This window comes from Strix uralensis, chromosome 4, assembly GCF_047716275.1.
Source record: "Strix uralensis isolate ZFMK-TIS-50842 chromosome 4, bStrUra1, whole genome shotgun sequence".
NCBI lineage: Eukaryota > Metazoa > Chordata > Aves > Strigiformes > Strigidae > Strix > Strix uralensis.
Window position 1 is genome coordinate 97,895,793 of NC_133975.1, and position 24,085 is coordinate 97,919,877.

Here is a 24,085-nt window from a genome sequence, read left to right on the forward strand (position 1 = left end):
TGCTATATACACATAAGTACTGAAGGTAAAGGTAGGTAACTATAAATATAAGTGGAAGTGAGCAAAGAACTTACCAGACCACAGATGAAGGCCATCAAAACCATAAGAGTACAGGTCATCACCAACACCATTGCCTCCCCATCCTTCTCCACCTCCCGGATAGGGGGCATAACCTGAAGTAGAGGCCCATCCAACTCGTAAATGGGTGGGTTCTGCCGTCAAGAATGGATCAACGTGATCAATTATTAACTCAAAGTACCACTTCTTGTATTGCGCAGAGCCCTCAGCAACACCCAAAAATATGTTTGGCCTTATGCTAAAAAAGAAAATGTAAGCCAGTTAGTGTAAACATATAATGTAACATATGAATTAGATTGTTGTATAATAGTCAAATTCACTTTGCAAATACAGTAAGAGTGTAGATGTCCACATTTTGCTTATAATATTTAAAATAGTGACCAGTTTTATGACTTTATAAAGCTGCTGTAGAATCACCTTCTAACGTATAGGTTCCAGGCACTGAAAAACTTATAGTCAAAAGAGGAATAACAAAATCATTTCCTAAAATCAAAACAACAGGAGTGAGGTTGCTAGGAAATCAAATCCCTCTTAAAACACACAAGTACTTCACGGTATATTTGCATACTCCATAATAATTATTAGGTAAAGCCATGCTCTGTTTTGAATGAGAAACAAGCAACTTTCATCTTTACATTTCAGAACAGATCATCCTATTAATTAGCAATTTCTATTTGAACACAGTTTCCATTACAATTGCCATATTGTTAGTAAAATGGGTTTTTCAGAAGTTAATACCTAAACACTTCCTAAAGTGTGTGTCTCAATATTGAAAGCTGGGGAATGTCTCTTAGGTTACAGTATTTTCTTCAATTAACTATCGAAGACATGTAAGTTCCATTTTTTCTAATATAACAATGAAACATGTCACTATACCTTGTCACATCATTAATCAAACGTGTTTGCAAGAGTAAGTCTCTTCTAGGCAGCAGATTGTCACAGATCAAATTTTGATTGGCACGAACTGCAACTCCATTACAGACACAGAGAGAGCAAAGCACGTCTAGAACCTTAAAAAAAATCAGAAGAAAGTTGGGTAAAGGTAGCTGCATATCCTATTATTCAGCTGTTAGCTTAATTTACATTGAGAAGAGACCTAAAGGAAGGAATATAATACACATTATCGTTATTATTTTCCAAATACTTTTCACATATATGGACCAAGTGTAGTCTGTGTACTACTGATAGAGGATATCAAACATTCATGGAACACAAATTCAGAACACAGGGTTTGCAAAATGCCTCAAAAAAATCTTCATTCGAGATTCCTTATTCTCATTTCAATTAGAAAAAAAGTTAAGAGCGCTGTATGTCAACTCTTTATAATTTTTGTAATTAAATCTCATTAAAAATTTGAAATGTAGAATTAAATTCTTTGAGAAATTTACTACAGCCCATAAAACCTTCTGAGCAACATTAATGGACAATTCTCAACTGCAGTTCTCAGACTGCTTATGAATCTGTTTTGAAAGCATGTTTTCATTATAAGTAGTAATCCATTTATTTTTAAAATTAAATATATTTAAAAGAAATCAAATAAAGCAAAACCAAGTTTCAGAAAGAACTTATTTTAAAATTACAGCTTTCTATTTTTTTTTTTGGTCACAGTCTGAAAAGTGAAAGATATTGACATAATTCTCCCACAGATTACTGGAGCAAACAGTTTTGGAAGAGAGGACACAGTAACATAATGTTGTTTAATGCTGAGGGACAAAGCTATACACTTTTGCAAAAAACAGAGAATCTTAAAGATGTGCTTGAGCTCTGACAAGCAATCACTGAGCAACAAGCCCAAATGGCCTAAACCCTTACAGACCATCTCCAAGACAAAGAACCATCTTCACACTGTTGATAACCATTTTGCAAACTGTTGTACAATACAAGAAGCAGCAGAATTGAACATGTATTTTAGCTACTCCTGTTCTCTGCCCAGTGAAGTAGCACAAAACCATGCAGAGCAGCAGTTTAAAGCTGCTATATTGTGAACTTTGCTATGTTCCAGCCCATGCATTTTCCTTTCTAACATATCTGTTATTGGGCAGAAACCTCTAGCAGACAGACAGAGATAGTAACTTAAATAACCACAGAAACTCTGACCAGTCCTCAGCTGTAAGTGTCTTAATAAACATTAATGATTATCAATAACTCAGAATCTACATGTCAACCATTTAAATAATCTCCATGATTCACTGATCATGTTTCTGACACAAGGCTTTTCATTTAAAAATGTCCTTCAAATCAATAATTTCCAAGACAATTTTGCTTAATAATATTACTGTTTCTTATTTCCTAAATCACAACAGGATTTCTAATCTAGCAGAAGAACAAGATATAGCATTTCCAGAGTAACAAATAAATTAATTACTTCATTACTTACTGATGCTTAGTCAAAGACATTACAAATGGAAATGCACAAATCCATTACCCAGTCTAATTCTTCTCCTGTATACAACATCTTCCTTTTCTGCTTTAAATTCTCACTATGAGGTCTACATTAAGATGCTCCATCTGAAAGGTTCTCTTTGCAGGTGACTAGCACAGCACAATAATCTTGCTAACACCTAAAAATAGTAAGCTAAACTTACCACTGTAATTTCAAATTTTTCCTTATGCCTACTCATATGGGTTCATACTTCTTAACCATGCTTAAAAATACTTCTCTCCTTTTCCATATCCATAGTTGGTTAGGTTCTCCACATTCTCCTGTAAATCAGTAATTTCATCTCACTAGAACTTTCTTTGTTCTTCCTCCAGGTTATCAGTCTTTCAAATAAAATGTTAATTGAGGAAGGAAACTCACATCAGAAAATCACACATAAAACTATATCCTCCTCTGTGTTGTGATGTCATCCTGATTGCAGCCAGAAACTGTGTTCACTTTCTTCTGTCATAATAAATTGCACATTGATGTCTAAATTAATTTCCACCATTATTTCTTCTGGTATAAGTCGGGGTTTTTTTCTTTCTTCTGAACACCTGTGTTTTCAGATATTTGGATTATTTTTCTGATTTCTCATTTTATTTTGCTCTTTTCTGCTACTATTATTATTACTCAAGTTAGGAATGACTTTGCAGGATTTAGTTCTGTCTTTCTGCAGGTAGACCAAGGGTAGTTCACTGCTTCTGTAGAGCCCTCCATCACAAAGCAAGCTACTCTGTCCACGTGCTTACAGCCACCAGAATTCTTCATTTTCTCAGCAAATCCAAAGTTCTGACTGATTATCAAAATTTCTTAACTATTTGCTTGTCCTACATATTTTCTGTATTTGAAACTGAAAAGCAATTATATATTACACATTTTTTTAATCTCAACAAAACAATTTGCAGATGTACTTCAAGGTTATTTTATTTCTTTAAAGGTACTAGAATCATATATTTCCATGTAGATATCTCTGTTATTTTTCCACAAATTATAGTAAGATATAGTAAGATACATCCTTAGTTTTTCCAAACATACCTTGTAATTGCGCCCATGTTTATCCAACAAAGAAATAATGGATTTGATGTGCTCCTCAGCTATTATATTTAAAGCTTCTGGGCTTTCAATCAAGATGCAGTGCAACACTTCCAAAATACCTGTACAAAGGCCACAGAAATAATGTTGTCACTAAATCATCCGTGCAACTGAACACAATCTAAAAGCCCAGTAAATATTTTAAGAGATGCTATCTTTTCTCCAGCCTGAGAATGAAAACACTTCTAAAGAGTATTGATATGACTATGATGTGAATCTCATTAGACATAAGTTATGAAACTGTTAATTTCTGATTTCTTTTGAAAATAGCTACAATTTTAAAACCACTTGAGAAAAATGCAGGTTTAGCTCCTTCTTTTCAATGAGAGAGATAAAAGGTTTTAGTAGGGAGCACTGTATAGTATTTTGATATTTTGCTGAACATCCCATAGAGGAAAAAAACCTTCTCTCTCTGTTATTTGTACTTGTGCCCACAAAGAACTCTGGTGTTATTCGACAGCAATGGGACAGTCGTCTTGATACTGTCTGACTCGATCCATTGATTCACCAAAGTCACATTCAACACTGACTGGATGTGGTTCTGCACATACCAAATGTATGAACCCAAAAATGCCACAGAAATGTCTGTTTAAATGTAATACTTTGCTCAATTAAAAAAAAGACACTGTATTTGTTTCCTAACACATGCTGTTTCAAGGAAAACTGCTCTGACATTTACAATGCAAGACAGCTGTGTATGGTGCATTGATAGTTGATTTACATTAATAAAAATGAGTCTCACCTGAAGAAGATTCTAATCTGTCCAATTTACTTATTAGCCAATCGAGGTTACTTGAAAACTGAGTACAATTGTTTCTGTTGCCACGAATGAGAGCAGCTGGAAAAAACCCACAAGGTATAATTTTATAACAGGAGATTTCCTTTTTAAATCACCAATGTTATGTTTTAACACAATTTTTATAACAACTTTGCAAAATGATAAACAGGCAAATCCTAAACACATATATGTTAGGGTAATAAAGAATTAAGATTTTCATTAATTTGAATATCAGCAACTAGCATAACTTCAAAAGGGCATGTAGTTTTTGAAGTTGACAAGGGTCTACTGGAAAAGCAAGAATTTCAGCAAAAAATATGTTTTATTTACGTTTTATTTTATTGTTAAATTTAAATAGTAATTATCCACCACCCTTGTTTGATGCAAGTGTCCAGCACTATCATGATCAAGAAGCTGAAACACTTCTTTTTCTATTTCTTCCTACCAATGAATGGGAAGATCATATGCAGAAGTTCAAGCTCAAGTGCAGGTTTGGTGTACTGCTCTTTAACTCTACTTTCTGATTAAAACATGTTATAGAATGGATAGCTTTTAGTCCTCATCAGTGCAGAACACAATGTTATTTGGCTGCGCTTTGAAAGTTCATCAGCATTCAAGTATTTCAAGAAATACTAATTTTGTTTCTTCCAGAAATTATTACTGCTCTTAGGTTAAAAAAAAAGGCGCCTTTTGTATGCAGTTGTCAAGGGTTTTTATTGTGAAGCATTAACTTAATATTTATTACATCAGAACAAGTGTGTTCAAGATGTACCTGCAAGTCAAAATCAGAAAAGGTCTACATAGCACATTCTTTTTCATCCTCATACAACTCTAGTAAGATGCAGGCAATGATATCTCATTACTTTCTAAAGCAATGACAAGACTTCACCAGAAGCATCTGCACGTCTGTGCTATGTGAATAACCTCATGCCTCAAAGCACTCCCCCTGGTTTGTTTTGGTTTTGTCCTAACTGTCAACTTCCATATTTTGCTGTGGTTTGGAGCTAACTTTCTTTGTAATGAAATTAGAAAGTATTTAAACTCCATAAAAAGACAAGAGTCTCCTATATGAAGAATTACACAACTCAGGTATCAAATTAGTGATTTAAAGAAATAAACATATACATACTTCTTTTACTCTATAATTTTGGCCCTTTTACAACACAGAAGCAGTTCACTCTAGAAAGCATGGCACTGATAAATATCAGTATTTGTAAGTATATCGGTATCATTGATAAATATCAGTAAGTATAGGTAAGAAATTCTGTAATTTACATGACAGAATAAATAACACACAAAGTATTCTTTGGTGGTGAAGCAGCAAGCAGAATATAAAAATACATATCCTGTTTTTCCACATTAGCAGATTATTGAAGAACTCACCTAACAATTTGTAAAGGAGATTCAAAATTTCTTTCCATGCTGTACCATGTTCTTCTCTTGCAATTCCTGCAAAATGAGCTGCGCTGTTGTAGTCATTTAAGCGATCAATGCAATTCAAAACTAGTGCCAGCATTCCCTAAATGCATATGACAGAGAGGAAAGCAAACTGTACATGAAAAAGCATTTGTTGTTGTCTTTTTAAAAGATTTTTTCCTGCACACATTTCAAAGTTGCATCATCTTAGATTAAAAAAAAAAAATTGTGCTTACAAGATTTGAAAATGTATTTTTCCATATTAGAATCATCCATTTTAGAGAATGATTCTATACTGTTCCTTACTCAGCTAAGTATTATAAAAAGTAAGGAATAAAAAAAACTGACAATAATAGCTTTCATAATTTTTGTGATCAGACTAGTTTTTACATAAAATTTTCCTTACATAGGAAAGAAACCCACACTTTATATACAAAGGAATTTTTGTTGATTAAAAGAGGTGGAAATTTTACTACCTAATAAAATATCTATAAAACAAAAAAGTTCAAATGCTAGAATAGATTTTTAACTTCAGTTTGATTGGAGACTAAAATGGTATTGAAAACCTTCAAGCAATCCAAACATGTCTAAAGCCACTGTAAAATATACTTCCTATTTATACAGAAATGCAATTATTCCATTTTCAGAGAGGAGCAATTCTACAATTACGTAACACATATCCTTCTCTAAAACTAGCATTCTTCCAGTTTCTAGAGATAAAAAGTTCCTGTTTCACACCCTGGTGGACAGAAAAGACATCAGAAAAATCATTTATCATTGATCCAAGTTTTATTATTAGTTTGGGGTACTTAGAATGTGGAACTTCATAGAGAGAAAAAGAAATCTCTTGTCACAACCCTTTCTTTTAAAAATGACATCTGTGTAAAGATGTTCAGAAGTATTGAGACCAAATTTTATGAGAGTGTGTTTGTGGCCTGTGACAAGTGTGGAAGTGAAAAATACGTAAGAGCAAGTTATCATATGGCATTACAATATGTATATATGTCAGCTACGGAACTTTACATTATAAATCATATGCATGCATCTAGATGATAATGTTTAGGTTCTTCTCAATGTTTGTGACACAATAAACTTAAAATTAAAATAATGTAACAATTTCTCTCTCTGTACCTCCTCTTTGAATAGATTTTGTCTGTTCTTGAGTGATCGAAGCTTGCTTTGCTTATCTTCATGTTCCAGGTCTTCTTCGGGAAGCTGGAAGTAAGTTATCAGGTCTTGCAGAGTCTGAGCCATCTCCTCAACAGGCAGGGCAGTGGGTGATAGTGTTCTGTTGTTTCCACTACGGAAAACAACGAGAAAGACAGGCAGGATTATTCATTTTCCCACTGTAATTTACAGTATTATGTAGCAGCCTATTTTCTCTTGGTATCTAAATCAAGTCTTGTTATACATATGACATATGTATATGAGCAACAGCTGATCTGAATTGCAAATCAGATCAATGATCAAATCATTCAAACATCTATTGTTTGGGTGTCCAGCACTCAGAGCTTCCTGAAATGGAATCATGTTTCGCTTTCTGCATTGATGTAAAGAGAGAGAATGATTAAAAAAACTGAAAAAATGAGCAGAAGAAACAAAGTCAGCAAAAAGATGAAACAGATGAAAGATGCACTGAAGTCCTTTCTTACAGTAATTAATTTTGTTTAGATACTTTAAATCCTATTTATGATACAGGTGTAATGTGCAGATGGACTAAAATAGTAGCAATTGTTGAGGATATACATCCCCAGTCTTCTAGAAAAAGAATACAAAAATAACAGGTAATTCTAACTGTTAATTAGGTCTTCTGTATCAACTCTATATCGGAAATAAAGAAGGCTGGGATTTAAAATTATAAAGCATTCCAAGGAATCTCAGTTGTCAGTAAAATAACATCTCTTTCCTGTTCAAGCATTTGCTCAATCTTGGGTGACAATCCAATTTTTCAGTGTTTGACTCACTATTATAACTAGTATAATCCAGGGAGAGCTGATTGCTGGCAGATCTGGCTGTTTTGATATTCTCAGCACAAGAAATACAAAGGAGTAGTGTAGTCCCTTGTGATACTGAAGAAGTAATGTTTTAAATGCAGTCTCATATGGTGGGTTCTGTGGAAGAAAATTCTTAACTATAAAATAATTTTTCTTTATTTTTTCATCTATTAGGCAGTAAGACAAGGATGACCACTTGATCATTATAATTAAAACTCTGCCAAGCACTATGAAAAAATAGTTTCTTCAGTACTACATACATTCTTATTGATTTCATTGTGTATCCTTATCCATTGTATCTCAGCAATTTTAAATGAATATGCATTGACACAGAATTGTATTTTACCCTAAAAATCTTCAGACAAAAACATATCATATGAAAGAGCTATAGTGAAGGAAGCATGGAACTTTCACTGAAGATCTCTGTCTTGCTGCTTGTTAAAGACTTATTATCATGTAAGATTAGTAACGCAAGATAAATGTCATGAACCATTTACTCTAAAGAAGTAAAAGAAGAGGAACAAAAGTAACAAAAGAAATAGCATAATAAAGTTATGCTTCAAAATGCCCCATATTTTCAAACTAACATAGCTAAATGTATTATTCAAAAAGTCAGATACAACCACATATGTAAGACAGTTTTCATGATACTTCCCTTCACTGTTTGAATACTAAAGCCTGCATCAGAACAATCAGTTTACAACTGTTTCCATGTCTCAAACTTACTGGTAATTAAGGTCTGTCAAAATTAAGCTAAACTGATAAATGACAGAAAACATTCTGAACAGTTTTGTATGAAGCCAGATCAGATAAACCAGTAGAACAAACCCTTTTAAGCACAATATATACTTCAAGAGGACTGGAAAAATTTAAGCTGAAGTGAGTGTGCATTAATATGGTGAAAGCAAGCCAAATTTTGATTCAGAAAATCTATTTCATAAATAACATTGTTTAAATACAGGCTTGAATCCAGAAAACCAAACTGGAGATGAAATGTGATAAAGAGTATCTTTTCATGCTCATCTTTTCAATGGTTTATTAAGATTCAACATCTCCTGAGGATGCAAAGGCTCTTCAGTCAGCAACATACAAATTTAGATAAACTGTTTTAAATTATATTCATGTCCAACACATTTGTTTTGCTACTGGCCAAGATTGTATTTTTCCATGAAAATTATGTTGCTACATGTGTGGCAAGGATATTAGGCAACTACTTAACAAGTACAGCTCTTTATATAACCTTCTCAATAAATCAAGATTGTGACAGAGCAAGTCTGGTGTCATATGAAATTGTTTAAATTCCCTGACTTCCTAATATCCTTTGTAGTATTGACTCCATGCTTAGGGTACTCATATATTGCATGTTTCACAATGCCGAAGTATCCAAGGGCTTTGGTGTTTTGATCTGTGGAAATAGCCATCACTGTCTCCACATTAGTTTTTGAATTCTATTATACAGTTAGGTGAACAGCTCAATCTCAGATAATTCTTACTGAGGTGTAATTACTAACTGCATTACCCTCTAGCTCAGCAAAGATTTGGAAGATAAATAATATTCAGAAGGTAATTCTACTGACTCTGTTCTAAAGTCTTTCAATCACAACTAGAATTATTCCTTAAAATCAGATACAGTCACTGCCTCTGCTGAGATGCTTACCTACTTTAAATACCCATAAATCCATTCCACTGAAAATAAATGTGTTGGTTTAAACAGAAGATTTAGGAACGCTCGCATAATAATTTTGCTGAGAGAGAGGAGTTAAGAAGTTATTCCTTTTACCCCCTCAGCAGCTAGTTAGCCTTCTGTCCTAATTGTTGTTACTGTGCATAACCTGTTACACTGCACAGAGTTCACCAGAGAGAACTGCCTCTCCTCCAATCTTTAGATCTTCCAGATATGATCAGCAGGGTGACAGAAAAGTAGGAGGATCAACAGGATCAGTGATTAAAAAGGGAGAGGCAAAATGTTTCAGTACAGATTTTGAAGGCAATAAATTGGTATTCTCCTTCCAGACATGTACTACTTTGTACTTCCTTCTATTGTTTATTTGCATGGACTTGGGGCTGTTATGGTTTCCCATCGTATTTTTGATCTAAACAGTATTAGGCATCAATATTCCTTTCAATTAGTTTGACAAATTTGAATAGAGGTAGCTATAATATTTGGTCTACCAAGAAAAATAGAAAAATAGGAACCCTTTTACGAATATTGTGAAGTTCTAGCTATTGTAGAATACTTACTAATGAAGTTACACTAAGATCATTTAGCATGTTTTCTTCAACTTGGATTATGATCCAGTTTGCTTCTGGCTTCAAGGTATTGGATATCATGTAAATAATTTTAAATAAGCTGTTTTATCTATTTAATGGCATTATTCAACAAAATCACAAACGGAAGTTGGTAAAAATATATTGCTAATAGCTTCTAAATACAAATACTTGAAAGCAGGAAATAAGGATTCTGTTAGAGAAATTCTTATTATTTCAGAATATTTTAAAAAACAAACAAACAAAGAATGATTGTATAAAAGATGGTAACAACTACCTTATAAACTGGCTGAACAAGCTGGTAGTATTGCGAATGATTCGAGCAGCCTGGGATTCCTCGTGCTGACATCTTTGTAAGGTTAGACCATCATCCATATGGCCTTCTTGGTGTAATATAACCTATTGAAAGTCAGTAATTGTCGCAACAATTACTTAAAAAACCTCTATGCTTTTAAGTATTTTGTAACTTATTTCAACATGGCACTGAAAACAGTAATTGCATATATACTGAGCTACTACTTAATCACTTTATCTGAACAGTTGTTTATTAATTATTTATCAATTTATCACTCTCACATAAAAGTTATTCAGAGAATACATTTTAATGTACTCTTGCAATTCATTAAACATATATGATTATCAAATATTTTCCAATTGAAACAAAAAATGTCATTCTTTCTATGTTCTGGCTGTGAGGGAAAGAGTATCTTCACTATTTGAGGCATCATTTACTAAAGGATTTAAACATGAAAAGACTACTGACAAGAAAATCAAGCTGGAGTGACAAATCATGAAAATTACAATGCAACTAAAGGAGCAACAACGTGTATGAGTAACTTCTGACTCATTTAACTGTTCTCTACATATTATGCTGGATTGTTATCAGAACCAGATGTGAACATCATATGAACTTCAAGCAATAACAGAGATAGCTCAGTGGGTTTTTTATTTTTCCCTTTAAATAAATACCCAATTTCACAAAAGCCAGCATAATTTTTAGCTATCACAAAAACAAATCTTTATCATTTTGAACATTAAAATCCTACAGCACTTTTGTAAGAATTAAATGTGAGTTATCCTGCTTCTTTGACCAAGATGTAACCTATTGAATTTTCCACTGAAAAATGTATATTTTACCTCTGAGATAGTAGTTGTCCAACTTCCTAGTTAGCTGAGTAATTCTGAAGGCACTGAATAGTTAACTAAGAAACTAATAATGTTATAAAAGTGGTTACCGCCACAAATGGGAAGGATATTTACCAACAGCTTTTTGTACATACTGTCATATACGTATCCAAAGCATTGGAAAGTGATGTTTTTCTATACTTGGCAGGATCCAAAGTACACATGTGCTCTGTTCCTTCCAACATGCTGAGAAAGTGCTTTTAAGAGGCAAACATCACCCTATGAATTATCTGGACCCCAGAATCCGTGGAAATGTGATGGAGAAGACTAGGAAGACATTTTTGAATGAGTATGTTGACAATATTATCTTAAAGGAGACTAGTTTACATAATGGTCATCTTTCCTCTTTGTTCAAGTACTCCTTATATAGAGTCACACTTGTGGGTGACTCTGTGAACTGAAATATCACTAGTTCCATAAAGAAGGGTCCTAGGGTCTCGTAACTGAACCATAACTAAAGAACCGTTCTTCCCATCATAAAACTAATAAGAAAACATTTGACAATCAGATAATGTTTCCTCAGGCTATTGCATGTAGCTCCAGATTTTGTACCTACAGGAATGGTACAGGAATTAAAACATTTGACAGATAGGATATTAAAGCTGCCACACCTTGCAAAATAATTGCACCTTCACCATTGTGTAGCAGATATGCACTCTTCTCCCTAAGTATGCAGTAGATCAAACAAGAGAGAAGTCTTTTAGAAGGACCTAATCTTCCCTATTTCTCTGAAAAAAAAACCAACAAAAAACCTTCAAACCCAAAACCTCAACTAAATCATTCAGAAACACCACAATGACAGGAAAGTGCTATTTAGAACTCCAGTACGTAGATCAGGGCCAGAAACATCCAGCACTGCCTTGCTTGTTGAGGTACAACAGGACATTGGTATTGACCATTGCAGCAATGGTCTCCAGGACTTGAATTCAAAACATGTAGCATTTTTTTCTGTTCTCTGAGCTCTAGCGTTCTGGAGCTCTGCAAGAGTTCATAGGCTGCACAGAAGCAAGCTCTCAAATTGAAAAGATAAGCATCCATTACTCATGCTGGATGGTGGAGGAACATTAAATAGAATAGTGGTGTAAACATCATCACTACCCGGCAGAGTCTTGAACCCTTGGTTTCCAAAAGCTCAGAGAGAAAGTGATACAATAGATAAAAATGCTGGCAGAAATCGTGCAACAGAAGCCTCATAAATGATGCCAGAATTTCTTACATATTAGTGTCTTGCAAAGACAGCATGATAACTAGATACATTGAACTACAGCAAAGCCAAACAACAGAAATTTTTACTTTGCATTTTGAGTATTTTATAGCAGAACTAAGCCCACAATTTTTTTCTCCCCTCTATAGATTTGCAGCAGCTGTCAGTTAAAATAGCTAGGTTATGTGAAAAAAAAACCCAACCTTTGCCTCTTGCAAAAATAAGGTACTTCTCAATCCTCCTAGTGCTACTGAGGCATGTTACAAAAAGCACAGGTCAGCTTGAGAAGGATTACAGTGACTGGAAGTGAAAACCTGACAAAATGATGGTGGAGGATGCATACAAAGCTATGACTTCACTTTTATTGTAGAAAAATAAATCTGATATGAAATTTAAAGGGATGTATCTATCTAAACTTGCTTACAAAATTATAGTCTAGTACCATATTTTGCAGAGGATGAAAAACTGTTTCTTGCCTCCACAGGCATATCAATTACAGGAAGTGAGAAGGTTTGGGTTTTCTTCTGTCTGAAGGCACTTAACAGGAGAGTATTCTCCATGTGAGAGGGCAACAAAAGATCTGGAGTCTTTGAACATGAATGAATCAGTTTGAAAGGAGAATAAAAGTGACAGGCAATTATGGAGGTTCTTTTAGTCCCATGCTGCTGAGCAGAAAAGTGGAGAAAAAAATACTAAACCTCACAGGAAGTTATTGCTAAATTCTTCATTGAATACAGAGGAAGAATCTACATGTTGCCTTTTCAAGAAGTAAAATTGGACGCTATGAGGAAACGGAATCCCATAGCCAATATTGGCATGGGAAAGGAATTGTGTGATTAAATCTCTTATCAAGAAAAATACCGAATGACTGGCATACAAAGAAGAATTTCTCTGATCAGCCAGGTTGCTGAGAAGAAGTGAAGGGGTTGGACACTCACTGCCCATTTATGACCATGTGTGCTGCTTAAATAAATGAGATTGTGCCAAGGGTGTGCTAAGGACCTCATTTTTTCTATTACAGCATTTGTATATGGGTATCTTCTTGTGAATGTACATACATACAAGTAATTGAAGAAGAATTCCAACTTCTGTTCAGTAAGTAACTTTTTATTTTTCATGTTCTAACGATAGGTTCAAGTTGTAAAAATGTACGAATACAGAATCAAAGAATCATTTGGTAATGATGCAGCTATGCGAAGCTAGTACTAAACCCTGTAATTCTGAACGAAATGTAAACATAATTTGAAAAGATTACAGGTCATATGCCCCTAATTGAGAATATACTCGTACTCTATAATCAAAAGGTTGAGAGAAAGACCTTCTCAATGCCACATCACAATTACATCTAACATTCTGGCAGGAAATTGTTCATTAAAATCACTTAAGAAACTTGAGGGGTTTCTAGGGCCATTTCTTAAGTAACAAATTTAATTGCCATTTCATACAATATACTCAATTAGAAAATATAAGACACCAATGACTCTAAAATGACTTACAAGTTTATGCCCTTAAACAGTTAAATGTAGATTTTGAAAAAACTGATTTGACCATCCAAATCAGGAACTTCCATAATTTACTGAAGTATCAAAAATAAAAATTGAGCCCAAATTAATAGTTTCTTCTGGCAATAAAAATAGTTAAACACATTTCTTAGTGGCAAAGTTTTTCTTCAGTTACATAGTTATGTTAATATCCGCCAACGTTTTCACTTTTAGAATGAAACACTCACACCATTTTCAATGAAACAGCATGAAACAATTAAACTCACAATTGCCACACTGGTAGAACGGCAAAAAACAGGACAGACCAAAACTGTTACGCAACTAACGTTAATTTTACAAGTAATTAAAAAAAACCTCAAACATTACCTTTCTTTTCAAGGGACCTAAACGTGCTGATTTAGCATCTTGTGCTTTGTAAGTCAACCATAAGGCACTGGCCACATGTTGGACAAAACAGATTGAATCACCGTACTTTATTTCTGGGACTCCCATTCCATCCATGTCACGTTTAAGACTAGAATCCTGCTTTTCTTTTAGCTCCTAAAAAGATAAAATACAAGTTGGCATTTAATCATTGTACTGGAACAGCACAAACCATTGAATTCTACCCTGAAACACATTCCAATGCTGAACAATGTTTATGCTACTGATGTTGTTAAGATGCAGCTAAATTTCATTTCACATAATTTCTGTTTCTGTCCAATTAGTCAGATTCTGATTAAAAATCATCTCAAATCTGAAGCATCATTTTCACTGAAACAAGAAAAATCAAGTAAAAGCCATGACCATATAAAGACATATATACAAAAAAATCTTTAAATATTTGACCTAACCTAATCAATAACTGAGTTACTGATGTAATTAAAGTTTCAGTTTAGTAGAGTCTGTAGAACTGCATATCACTAAAATTTTCAAATTTTAGCTTAAATATGAAAAAGAAAAATAAGCAGAAACATATTTTAAAATATAGTTAAAATATTTTTACGCTAAAGAATTTTTTGCTTGTAAATAGTATACGCAGACAAAAACTTCTGTTGAATAATGCCTCTGTATTGCAACAACTAGCAAAGTAGAAAATATTAATTTTTTAAATAAGTACAATTTGGCTTTTACATTTATTTTACTTTTGCATTTCTTATTTTTTTACATTTATTTTATTTTTTTCATTTATCCTCTTTGTAAGAGGAATTGGATGCTTTCAAATATCTTTTAAAGACATTGCTCAATGTTCAACAGGAACACCCAGTACAATTTTTATGCCCAACCATTATTATTCATTCACAACCAGAGGATTTTTAAGTCTCCAGCACAAAAGCAAGTATCTTTTTCTTTAAAACAAAATAGTTTTCCTTTCAAAATTGAATTCAGGAATAAGAACAGAGTTATGCAGCAAAATCTGTAATAGCAAATTATGGATGCATATGCATGTGTGTGATTGAACAAAAAAACTCTAAGTAAATAGAGTAATTAGATTATATCCTTTTTCTATGATTTCAAATGTTGATGTGTTTAACCTGAAGTGTAGATGGTTGCTCATTTGTTGCTAAATAAACAAAATATGTTAGACATTGAGACACAGGTTAATTTATACATGTAACAGGTTCTCTTATTTCATTTCAGTTTAATGAAAAACATCCGTGGAGGAAAGAAAAGTTCTATTTTAACTATATTAATCTACTTTCATTTATATGGAATTTAGCTGTCACATTTCAACAATAATTTTAGTTGAAACAGACAGCATTATAATGCCAAGATGAAGTAGGATGAAATTACAAGACATTCCTTGGGGATACCATTACAATATCAAGACTATGAGGAAATCATGTCACATCATATTTATGTGGACTGCACTATCACATACAAAGATGAACTCTTTCGATACACATTTAAGGTGAGGCCATTAAATGAAAAATATAAGAAAACAGCAGAAATTCATTAACTGTCAGCAATTAATTATTTAGCTTAACATAGCACCCTGAATATTAAAACATTTTTCTCAAATATTACATCTGCGTCAAGAATCAAGCATCAAAGAAAATTTCAATGAAAGAAAGCATAATGTTGTAACAAGTGATCCCAATTAAATTACAGTTTTTAAAAAAATGAATGATACTGATCCTTTTGACAACATTAAACATAAAGAAAAACCAAGATTTTTTAAATTTCAGAAATAAAGCTTTAGAATGATTTTGGGGGCTGAAGGCTGTTCTCACTTTAAGCAATACGGCATAAATTCCTCTTTGTGATGTGTTGGTTTTTGTGTTCTGTCCAGTTTGTCCAGTCATTTGACAGCAGTGTGCAAAGAAAGGGTGTATTTTGTAACAGCTAAAAGGTATAGTCAGATAACATTATCTGGGAGAAGAGGAAAAAATATCTTTTGTCTTTATATTTCTATGTATCTTAGCAGCAAAATATCCAAACACTTTCCCCTTCAAAACCCTCTCTCCCTAACCTATTCTCAGTTTAACTCCCTCAGGCCATGAATGAATCAAGTGGAAGAAAACAAATCACATCATGAACTTGGAGGATGTCAGAGGAAAAATAACAGTAACAAAAAATAAAAAAAGAAAGAAGAAATGAACAAAGGAACTTGAGGGCAAAGCTGTCAAAGATGTAATTTTCACAAGATATTTAATATACTAGAAGAAGAGCAATATTTAGAAAAGAAAGAATTCATAGAATCATAGATTCCTATGTGATAGAAGGAAGGTGAGGAACGACAGCGTGAACAGGACAAATAAACCCAACTGTCTTTACAATGGTTTTTCAGCAGTCATCTTGTAAAAATACAGCAGAGAAAACTCTTGATATCTGAATGGCTTGTTTACGTACCCCTAAGAATGGTAAGACAACCTGACTGCTGAACTCTTGCTAAATCTAACCTGCATGAGCCAATTAAAATTGTATCTTTCGGTGTTGCACACTGTTACTGCATTAAAAGTACTGCCACAGGCTACCGCAATTTAACTAAAGAAAAAGATCTAAAGGTCTACAAACATAAAAGCAGAGGGCTGATATATTGAGCATACATATCTTGCTAGCGGGCTTACTGTACTTGGTATACTTTGCTGTATGCATTTCTACACCCCAGTAAGCAAGGGGAAAAAAAAGGTGATTTTAATTTTATCTTCTTTCTCCTCCCATATAAAATGAGTAGATCAAATAGCTTAATACTGTATTTGAAATGCAGTGCTTACTGGGAAATGGTAATTATAAAATATAAACTTGCAAATAAATACTTGAACTTTTAGAGACAATTGTAGGTAAAGGACTGTGTAATACTTATCTTCTTATACCAAAAACAAATGAAACTTTATGATTACTACTAAACTATTACGACATCCTAGTACCATGTTGAGCCCCTAAGATAGCTACATGCTGGCAGTAATATTAAAATGATATCAAATCCTTCTGCATGAGTCATCTGTGACTTTTGAATGTGTCAGAATGTTACTTACTCAGAATATACCAATAACTTCTTCATTGTCAATTGTAGATACCATCATGAAAATAAAATATTAAATCTCAAATATTAATTCTGGGTTTCAACAATTTTTAAACAAACAAATATTATTAAATATGCTCTTGTTCTTCACTGTGTTTATTCTCAAATAAATTTATAAGTAGAATCAAGGTTCTGCTCAGCAGAGTATTCCGAGCCAAGTTCTGTGTTGGAATGAGAACATCCCATTTCAAAACAGGATTCCATCTGCTGTAGGGAAACTGCTGCCTCTTGGTCACAAGGCGTTACAGAACTGTTGCCTTAAAATATAAAGGTTGACATTTTAAAACTTTGTCAAAAGTAAGCTCCATATTAAACCCAAGAAAAGGCATAATTCTGGGGGTTTTCCATCAATTTCTTGTAAGCTTAGTTTGCAGTAAATTGCAGTAAATAGACATATACTGCATATGTTGTTTTCATTGAAATCAGCACCATAATGTTCTTTAGCATATTCTTTTGCTTTTTTAAAAGCTCCCTTCCATTGTTATTTATGTAAGGACATATTAAGGAAAACTCTAATTTGAATTTTAGAATTTAAAACACCTGTGATTCCCAGTGTTACCCAGCAAAAGGAAACAAAACAGTGAAAGTAAATACATTATGAATGTAACCACAAGTTTTGAAAAGCAAGGAACACACAAGACTGCTGAAGTGGTTGTAACAATACTGAGGATGAAGGTGTGCTTTTTCAACAAGAGGGTCTCTATAACAACTGTTGGAAAAATAAGACTTTAAGTTATGTGTTACATGCTCCTGTGAAGCCTTGGGGATTTGATATACTCCACATAGCTCTGCCTACTGACAAAGATAATCTCTTTTTCCACAAAAACGTTTTTGCTGTCTTCCAAACTGGAGAGAATGCCTTGATGGAGAAATGTTTTATTTCCTTTTGGATACTTCTGAGCAATCTGGTCCAAATTCAGTGTTGACCACACCTGGAGCAGAAGGCTGGACTAGATGACTTCCCAAGGTCCTTTCCAATCAGAATTATTCTATGATTCTAAAGGACAAGTGTGGTGTAAATAGCCAGGTGTTCCAGCACCCTATTTTTAAGGATCTGTACACAGATGCATAGAAGGTATTAGACAGTTATCTTGAAATTTCCCTTAATTCATGCCATATTAAGGACCAGGCAAGTGAAAATATTTCTTCACTGAAAAAGTGAATAAGAGAAAACAAAGGTTTACAAATACATATGTACAGAAATTAAGAAAATCACACTTGCACATATCTAGTCTAACTATTCTACAGTTCTTTTTACCCTCAATCTGTATGCAGTCAGCACTTGTCTTTAACAGTCCTTTCCTTCTTACAGTCCAGATCAATCTTTGGGGTTTATTCGCTTCCAAAACCTCACCCTTCTTTCTGCAGGAAAAGTTAACACTGCTTGTTCCCCTCACCTTTGAAAACACTCAAGTGTCTACCCATAGGCCAGTGCAGCTCTCACCTGACCAGACAATAAACAACTATTCTTATTCTTGGCACAGGCAAAAGCAAATTTATAACCTGTTGTGACATGAAAATATTCTTTTCTATATAGGACAGCACAAATCCTAGTATGATGAGACACTGAACTTTTATTTCAGATAAAAATGTACATTAACAACTGTATTATGTATTAAACACAGCAGAAGGGATGAATGCATTACACAGTCATTATTGATTTTTGCATAATTAATTACTACTGTATTTCACCTTAGTCATTTTGTGGATTGTAACCAATTTCACTAATGTGCCTAGTATAGAGTATGTCTATTCAATGCAACAAATTATTTATTTTATGAGTATGCATACATTAACACAAAATTCATATACTTAAAATTTATACATTTATATGCATAGAATAAAATATTAAGAAATTGCAGGACAGCTGGTGTCCAATTAGGCAGTGAGTACATTATAGGAATTTGAGCACAATTTTAAACTGGTAATTGCAGCATTCCTGGCATACTCACCATCCTTACCAGGGTGCCATGATTTGCCAAAAATGGGGAAAAATTATAGCTGTAATAAATGTCCCTGCACAACATCATATGCACGATCTACACTGCATAGCCTTTACACTGAAGAAAAAAACCAAACACTATTTGGTCAGCATCCAGAAATCTAAGGAAATTTCCTGATAGTTTTTCAATTGCTTTAATTGGTTAAAATAAAAATTCTTGGCATGTCAATATACAGACACACTAATAAAATAAACATTGTTATTTTAAACATGCTGAAAAGAAGTATTTGCTTTATTATGCTAACAAAAGTCTAGCATCTGTCAAGACCCTTAATGCTAGATTTTATATAGTATATATCTAACTTTAAAGATTCTTTTTCACTGCCCTTCACGGGACCATATAGCATTCAGAATTCCATGGAACATTTAACTTCTCATACTAATAAAAAACTCTATTGTGGCAGCTATGGCAACTATTTATAAGTAATATCATGAAAGCACGTAACAACTTTTCATCATCTTCGGTGTAAAAACCTTTCACTTTCTGGAAAAAAGTTATTTATTTTGCCTATCTCCATAATCATTCTTCATTCTCTCTCACTGTTTTTCTCAGCTGGAAATGATGAAAAAGCTGGTAGCATGTAATTAGGAGCTCACTAAAGAGCCCAGTTTGAAAACATATGGTTTAGAAATCACTGACTACATTTTCTTGTGATTCACCTATCAACACACGGCACAAAGAATAGCAAGGGCAGAATTTTGCCCAACTCAACTGAATTCAGCCGAATTAAATTATGACAGATAGAGCTGGAAAGAATAACATTCTAATGAGATTGTGTCCAACTATAATGATTCAAGCATTCACGTTAAACTACTGTATCATGCATTGTATTAGTTTCAGTCTTGGTTTTTTTAACCTGTTAACAGTTTAGTTTACTCTAAAGTTTATTCATCATCCCTATTTTCCCTGAAGTAAACCTTTGTTACTCTCAACTCGAGTTGTTTACCTTTGTATTTAAATGCATAATCCCTGTCAATTGCTTCAATTTAGAAAATTAACAATAATTTATAGTCATTGAACAACTCAGCTCTAGTATTTGAGAGCTCCACATTTAAGACAAATTTCTGTTGATGTTATTTACCTTTGATGCTCTAAAGCAAAAGGCAGTAGATGTTGTGTCTGACTTTTCTCTGTCTAACATTGCAAGTCCTTCATCTTCATTCAGAGCCAAGTACTTCCCTGTTGTAATATGTCGAAGACGGAAAGGCTGTCCCCATCTCATGTTACTTCCACTCCAGCTAAATTAATAAATTATAAAAAATAATTTATGAAGCAAGCAAAACTAATATTTCTATTTTGGGCTTTAAAGGATGTTCAGAAAATAGAATGTACTGTATATATTTCTTTTTGCTTTTGATTTAAATATTAAAACATTGCATTAAAACAGATGCAAAACAATATATTTGCAAAGGGAACCTTGGAAAGGAGTATAGCTTTAATTTTCTTGTTACTATACTGTCTGTCTTATTAGGGTGTTACATATGGTGTCCATAGAAAAATCCTACATGTTTTTGAAAAATACTAAAGTGTAAATTAACTACTGTATTTCAGTTAACTGCCTAAACAAATAAATCAAACCTGAGTGAGGACTCAACATTCCAAAGAACTATCCTGCATTTCTGTTGCTATATGAGGGTACTTCATTTGCAATCACAAACACACCAAGAGTAAAACAAATATAAAGTTCAGAAGGCCATCAAAATTAAAACATGTATACCCTTATGGCATATATTGAAATTTCATTTGCAACAAGTTAACAGATAACTAATAACCTAGGAGGGAGATAGAGTCTAAAAAAAACCCCATGAGGGTTATTACTGTTCTGATTTCCACCCATGCTTCTAAAATTCCAAGTGAAAACTAGGAAAGCATTTTACTTTTGGACAGAAGCAATGTCTCTAACAGATACATCTCATAGGCAACACTTCTTTTGATATGGGACACAAACAAACAAAAAGTCTTAAGATACTGACATTCCCCATATGATTATATCATGGAAGATTACTTTTTATTATTGACAGTGAACATATTAACATATATCATATAGCAGGACAAAGATATTACTCATGTTCTGCCTTAAGAGTCTATAACAATCAAATTGCTGCTAACAAAACAAGAGTTGCTAACAAAAAAGGTAAAAAAATATCAGCACCTTATTCGAAGAGGTTCTACTCTCCACAAAGACCTTGCTCGAACACCAGCTCCTCCAGTTTCATAAAGTACTTTCCTACAAAAAAGATTTAGAAGATCATCTTCTTGTGTTTATTTGTGCTACATAGTATTTATAACTTACTCTTCTGTAAACCATATAGGATTCACTTCTCCCTAGCTGAACAGATGGAGTTGAATGGACAAAAGATTCCTACTCATCAGTGAGAGCGTGATACACAATCTGAATGTCTCAGGGACGTTAGGCTATTTCCATTAAGCTATTCTCTCTCAGGACTTGATAAAATACTTTGCCTTCAAAGTGGCTAAGAAACTTTTTCTGTTACTTAAGCAGTCACAAAAATACATAATTCATACAGTTCCCAAGAGATTAATCTAAATTGCTAATGCTCTTAAATACATATAAACACAACATTAAAATAAGTACACACATCTGCATACTTTAATGATTATCTGAATGAATACAACATCAGAGACTTAATTCCTAGAATTACTTCTAACATTCTTATTAAAAGACAAAATGGTGGTGATAAAACAAAAATGTTGTATTATAATCCTTACAAAACAGATAATACAGATAAAATTATATATGAGTTTTAGGAAACTCAGAGAAATAAAAAACAGCAAGTGAAGGGATTCAGCCTTTGATATAATCTAGTTTTCTTGAATTACTGGTTGGGGTTAGTGACACGTTTTGGTGGTGAAACTAACATTCTACTCAATAACCCAATACAAATACGCATTATGGTGGATTAGTCCTGTTCACGGGAATACATGCAAGAAAGTTTTTCATCTTTCAGTAATCATTCATGAGTTGTCATCTAAGTGTTGGAATTTGTATAACCTTTCTCAGATATAATGGATATAGGAAATACAATGGATAAGAAGAAAGGTCTTGATTTGAAATTCAGGATACATAGAGTATTTTAAGTAATTTTTAATAATATTTTTAATAATTTTAAAATGATTGTATTTTTTACATTATGCAACAGTAAAAATTTATAAAATAATGAACTCCTAATCAAATACTTTAAGTTCTAATAATAATTTGGGAAGTTTGATGTATACCTTACCTATTTTAAAATATTTTAAGAATCTCTTAACTAAGTAAATTTAGTTTCTTTTATACATTTTAGGCTACTATCTGCAACATTACTGCTACTGGAAAATTCTATTAGTGTGAAGGCCTTGCTTTTACAATGGGACTCCCAAGCTATCCTCCATACTGTACTATGTAAGGGTTTACTGCACCATCATTATACAATAACTTGAAATGTTCTGTTACTGGTAGCAAATGTTCAATGGATGTTCTAACTGAACAGAAACCTGTTCACACAGCAAAATAGTACTAGAGGCTGACACAATTACTTTTTACTATGCCTACATCTTCATTTGAAAGAGCGACATCTATGTGTAAACTGTGAGTGTGGTCAGAAACTGAGCCCTCCAGGCAGAACCAATAAGATAATCACATTCTTAATAACTGTAATTTACTGCAGTACATTCCTTCCTAATTTGAGCAAGAGAGAAGTGTTCAGACACACAAGCAAATTTATCCCAGATGCAGAACAAACTGATTCACTAGCTTCTTTTCAAAAGCACAGCAAACTTCCAGAAGTTTGTTGGGTTCTATAATTTTCCTTAGAAAACTGGAAGACAGCCTTTTTTGTATTTTTCTGGCAGTGGTTCTTTCTGTTCATATATTTATTTATTGACACCTAAAGGAAAGGTTGGTTGAACCTTTCAGCAAGATTATATGATTCATGCTTATTCCTAAATGTTTCATCAATTTCTAATGATAAATTTTGTTATGCCTTTGTTACAGGTAAGAATGGCAATTCATATAATCTGTTCTTCCCTTTCCCAAATGAAAGAAGGGGTGAAGAAAGATTAAGAAAACAGTTCCACTGTTCCTTGTTTAATTAAAATAACCATAAAGACAGTCAAACTGAAAAACACAGAATAATGCAGAATGAAAAATTACTATATCATAATGTGATTAAGGTACAAAAAAAAAAGTTCAAATTGTAATTTGGGTCTTAGGAAGCTATTAGTACTGTAGTGAAAGGCTTTTATTATTAAAAAAAATGCTCTATGTATCCTGAGTTTCAGATCAAAACCTTTCCTATTATCCATTATATTTCCTACATCCATTATATACGAGAAAGATTATACAAATTCTGATGCTTGGATAACAAGACATGAATGATTACTGAAAGATGAAAAAAAACTTTCTTACATGTATTCCTGTGAACAGGACTAATCCACCCAAGCATGCACAGAAGCCAGACCTTCTATTGTACTAATGTATCTGAAAAAATGTGCGGCAAGGGAATTTAAAATCTGCCTTCCTGATCTGGCAAACTTGACTGAATGCTCACAAGCATACATAAAAATTTCCCAACATAGATGTTATCCAGCCTGTTCTGAATTCAAGTAGCATTTTGAAATGCAGAATTTTAACTGGCT

The 24,085-nt window shown here is 33.3% G+C and overlaps 1 protein-coding gene across 1 annotated transcript in view; it reads right to left on the reverse strand.

Annotated features, from left to right (window-relative positions):
* The window catches only part of RYR3 (ryanodine receptor 3), a 265,038-nt gene that overhangs the window by 164,034 nt on the left and 76,919 nt on the right, over positions 1-24,085 (reverse strand). Inside the window, exons 9-18 of the mRNA XM_074868153.1 lie at positions 21,600-21,674; positions 20,529-20,685; positions 14,306-14,479; positions 10,326-10,447; positions 6,918-7,086; positions 5,754-5,889; positions 4,335-4,430; positions 3,536-3,654; positions 955-1,088; positions 75-316 (exon numbers count right to left, since the gene is read on the reverse strand). Of these exons, the coding sequence (XP_074724254.1) occupies positions 75-316; positions 955-1,088; positions 3,536-3,654; positions 4,335-4,430; positions 5,754-5,889; positions 6,918-7,086; positions 10,326-10,447; positions 14,306-14,479; positions 20,529-20,685; positions 21,600-21,674 (1,424 nt within the window). The remainder of the gene's footprint in view (positions 1-74; positions 317-954; positions 1,089-3,535; positions 3,655-4,334; positions 4,431-5,753; positions 5,890-6,917; positions 7,087-10,325; positions 10,448-14,305; positions 14,480-20,528; positions 20,686-21,599; positions 21,675-24,085) is intronic.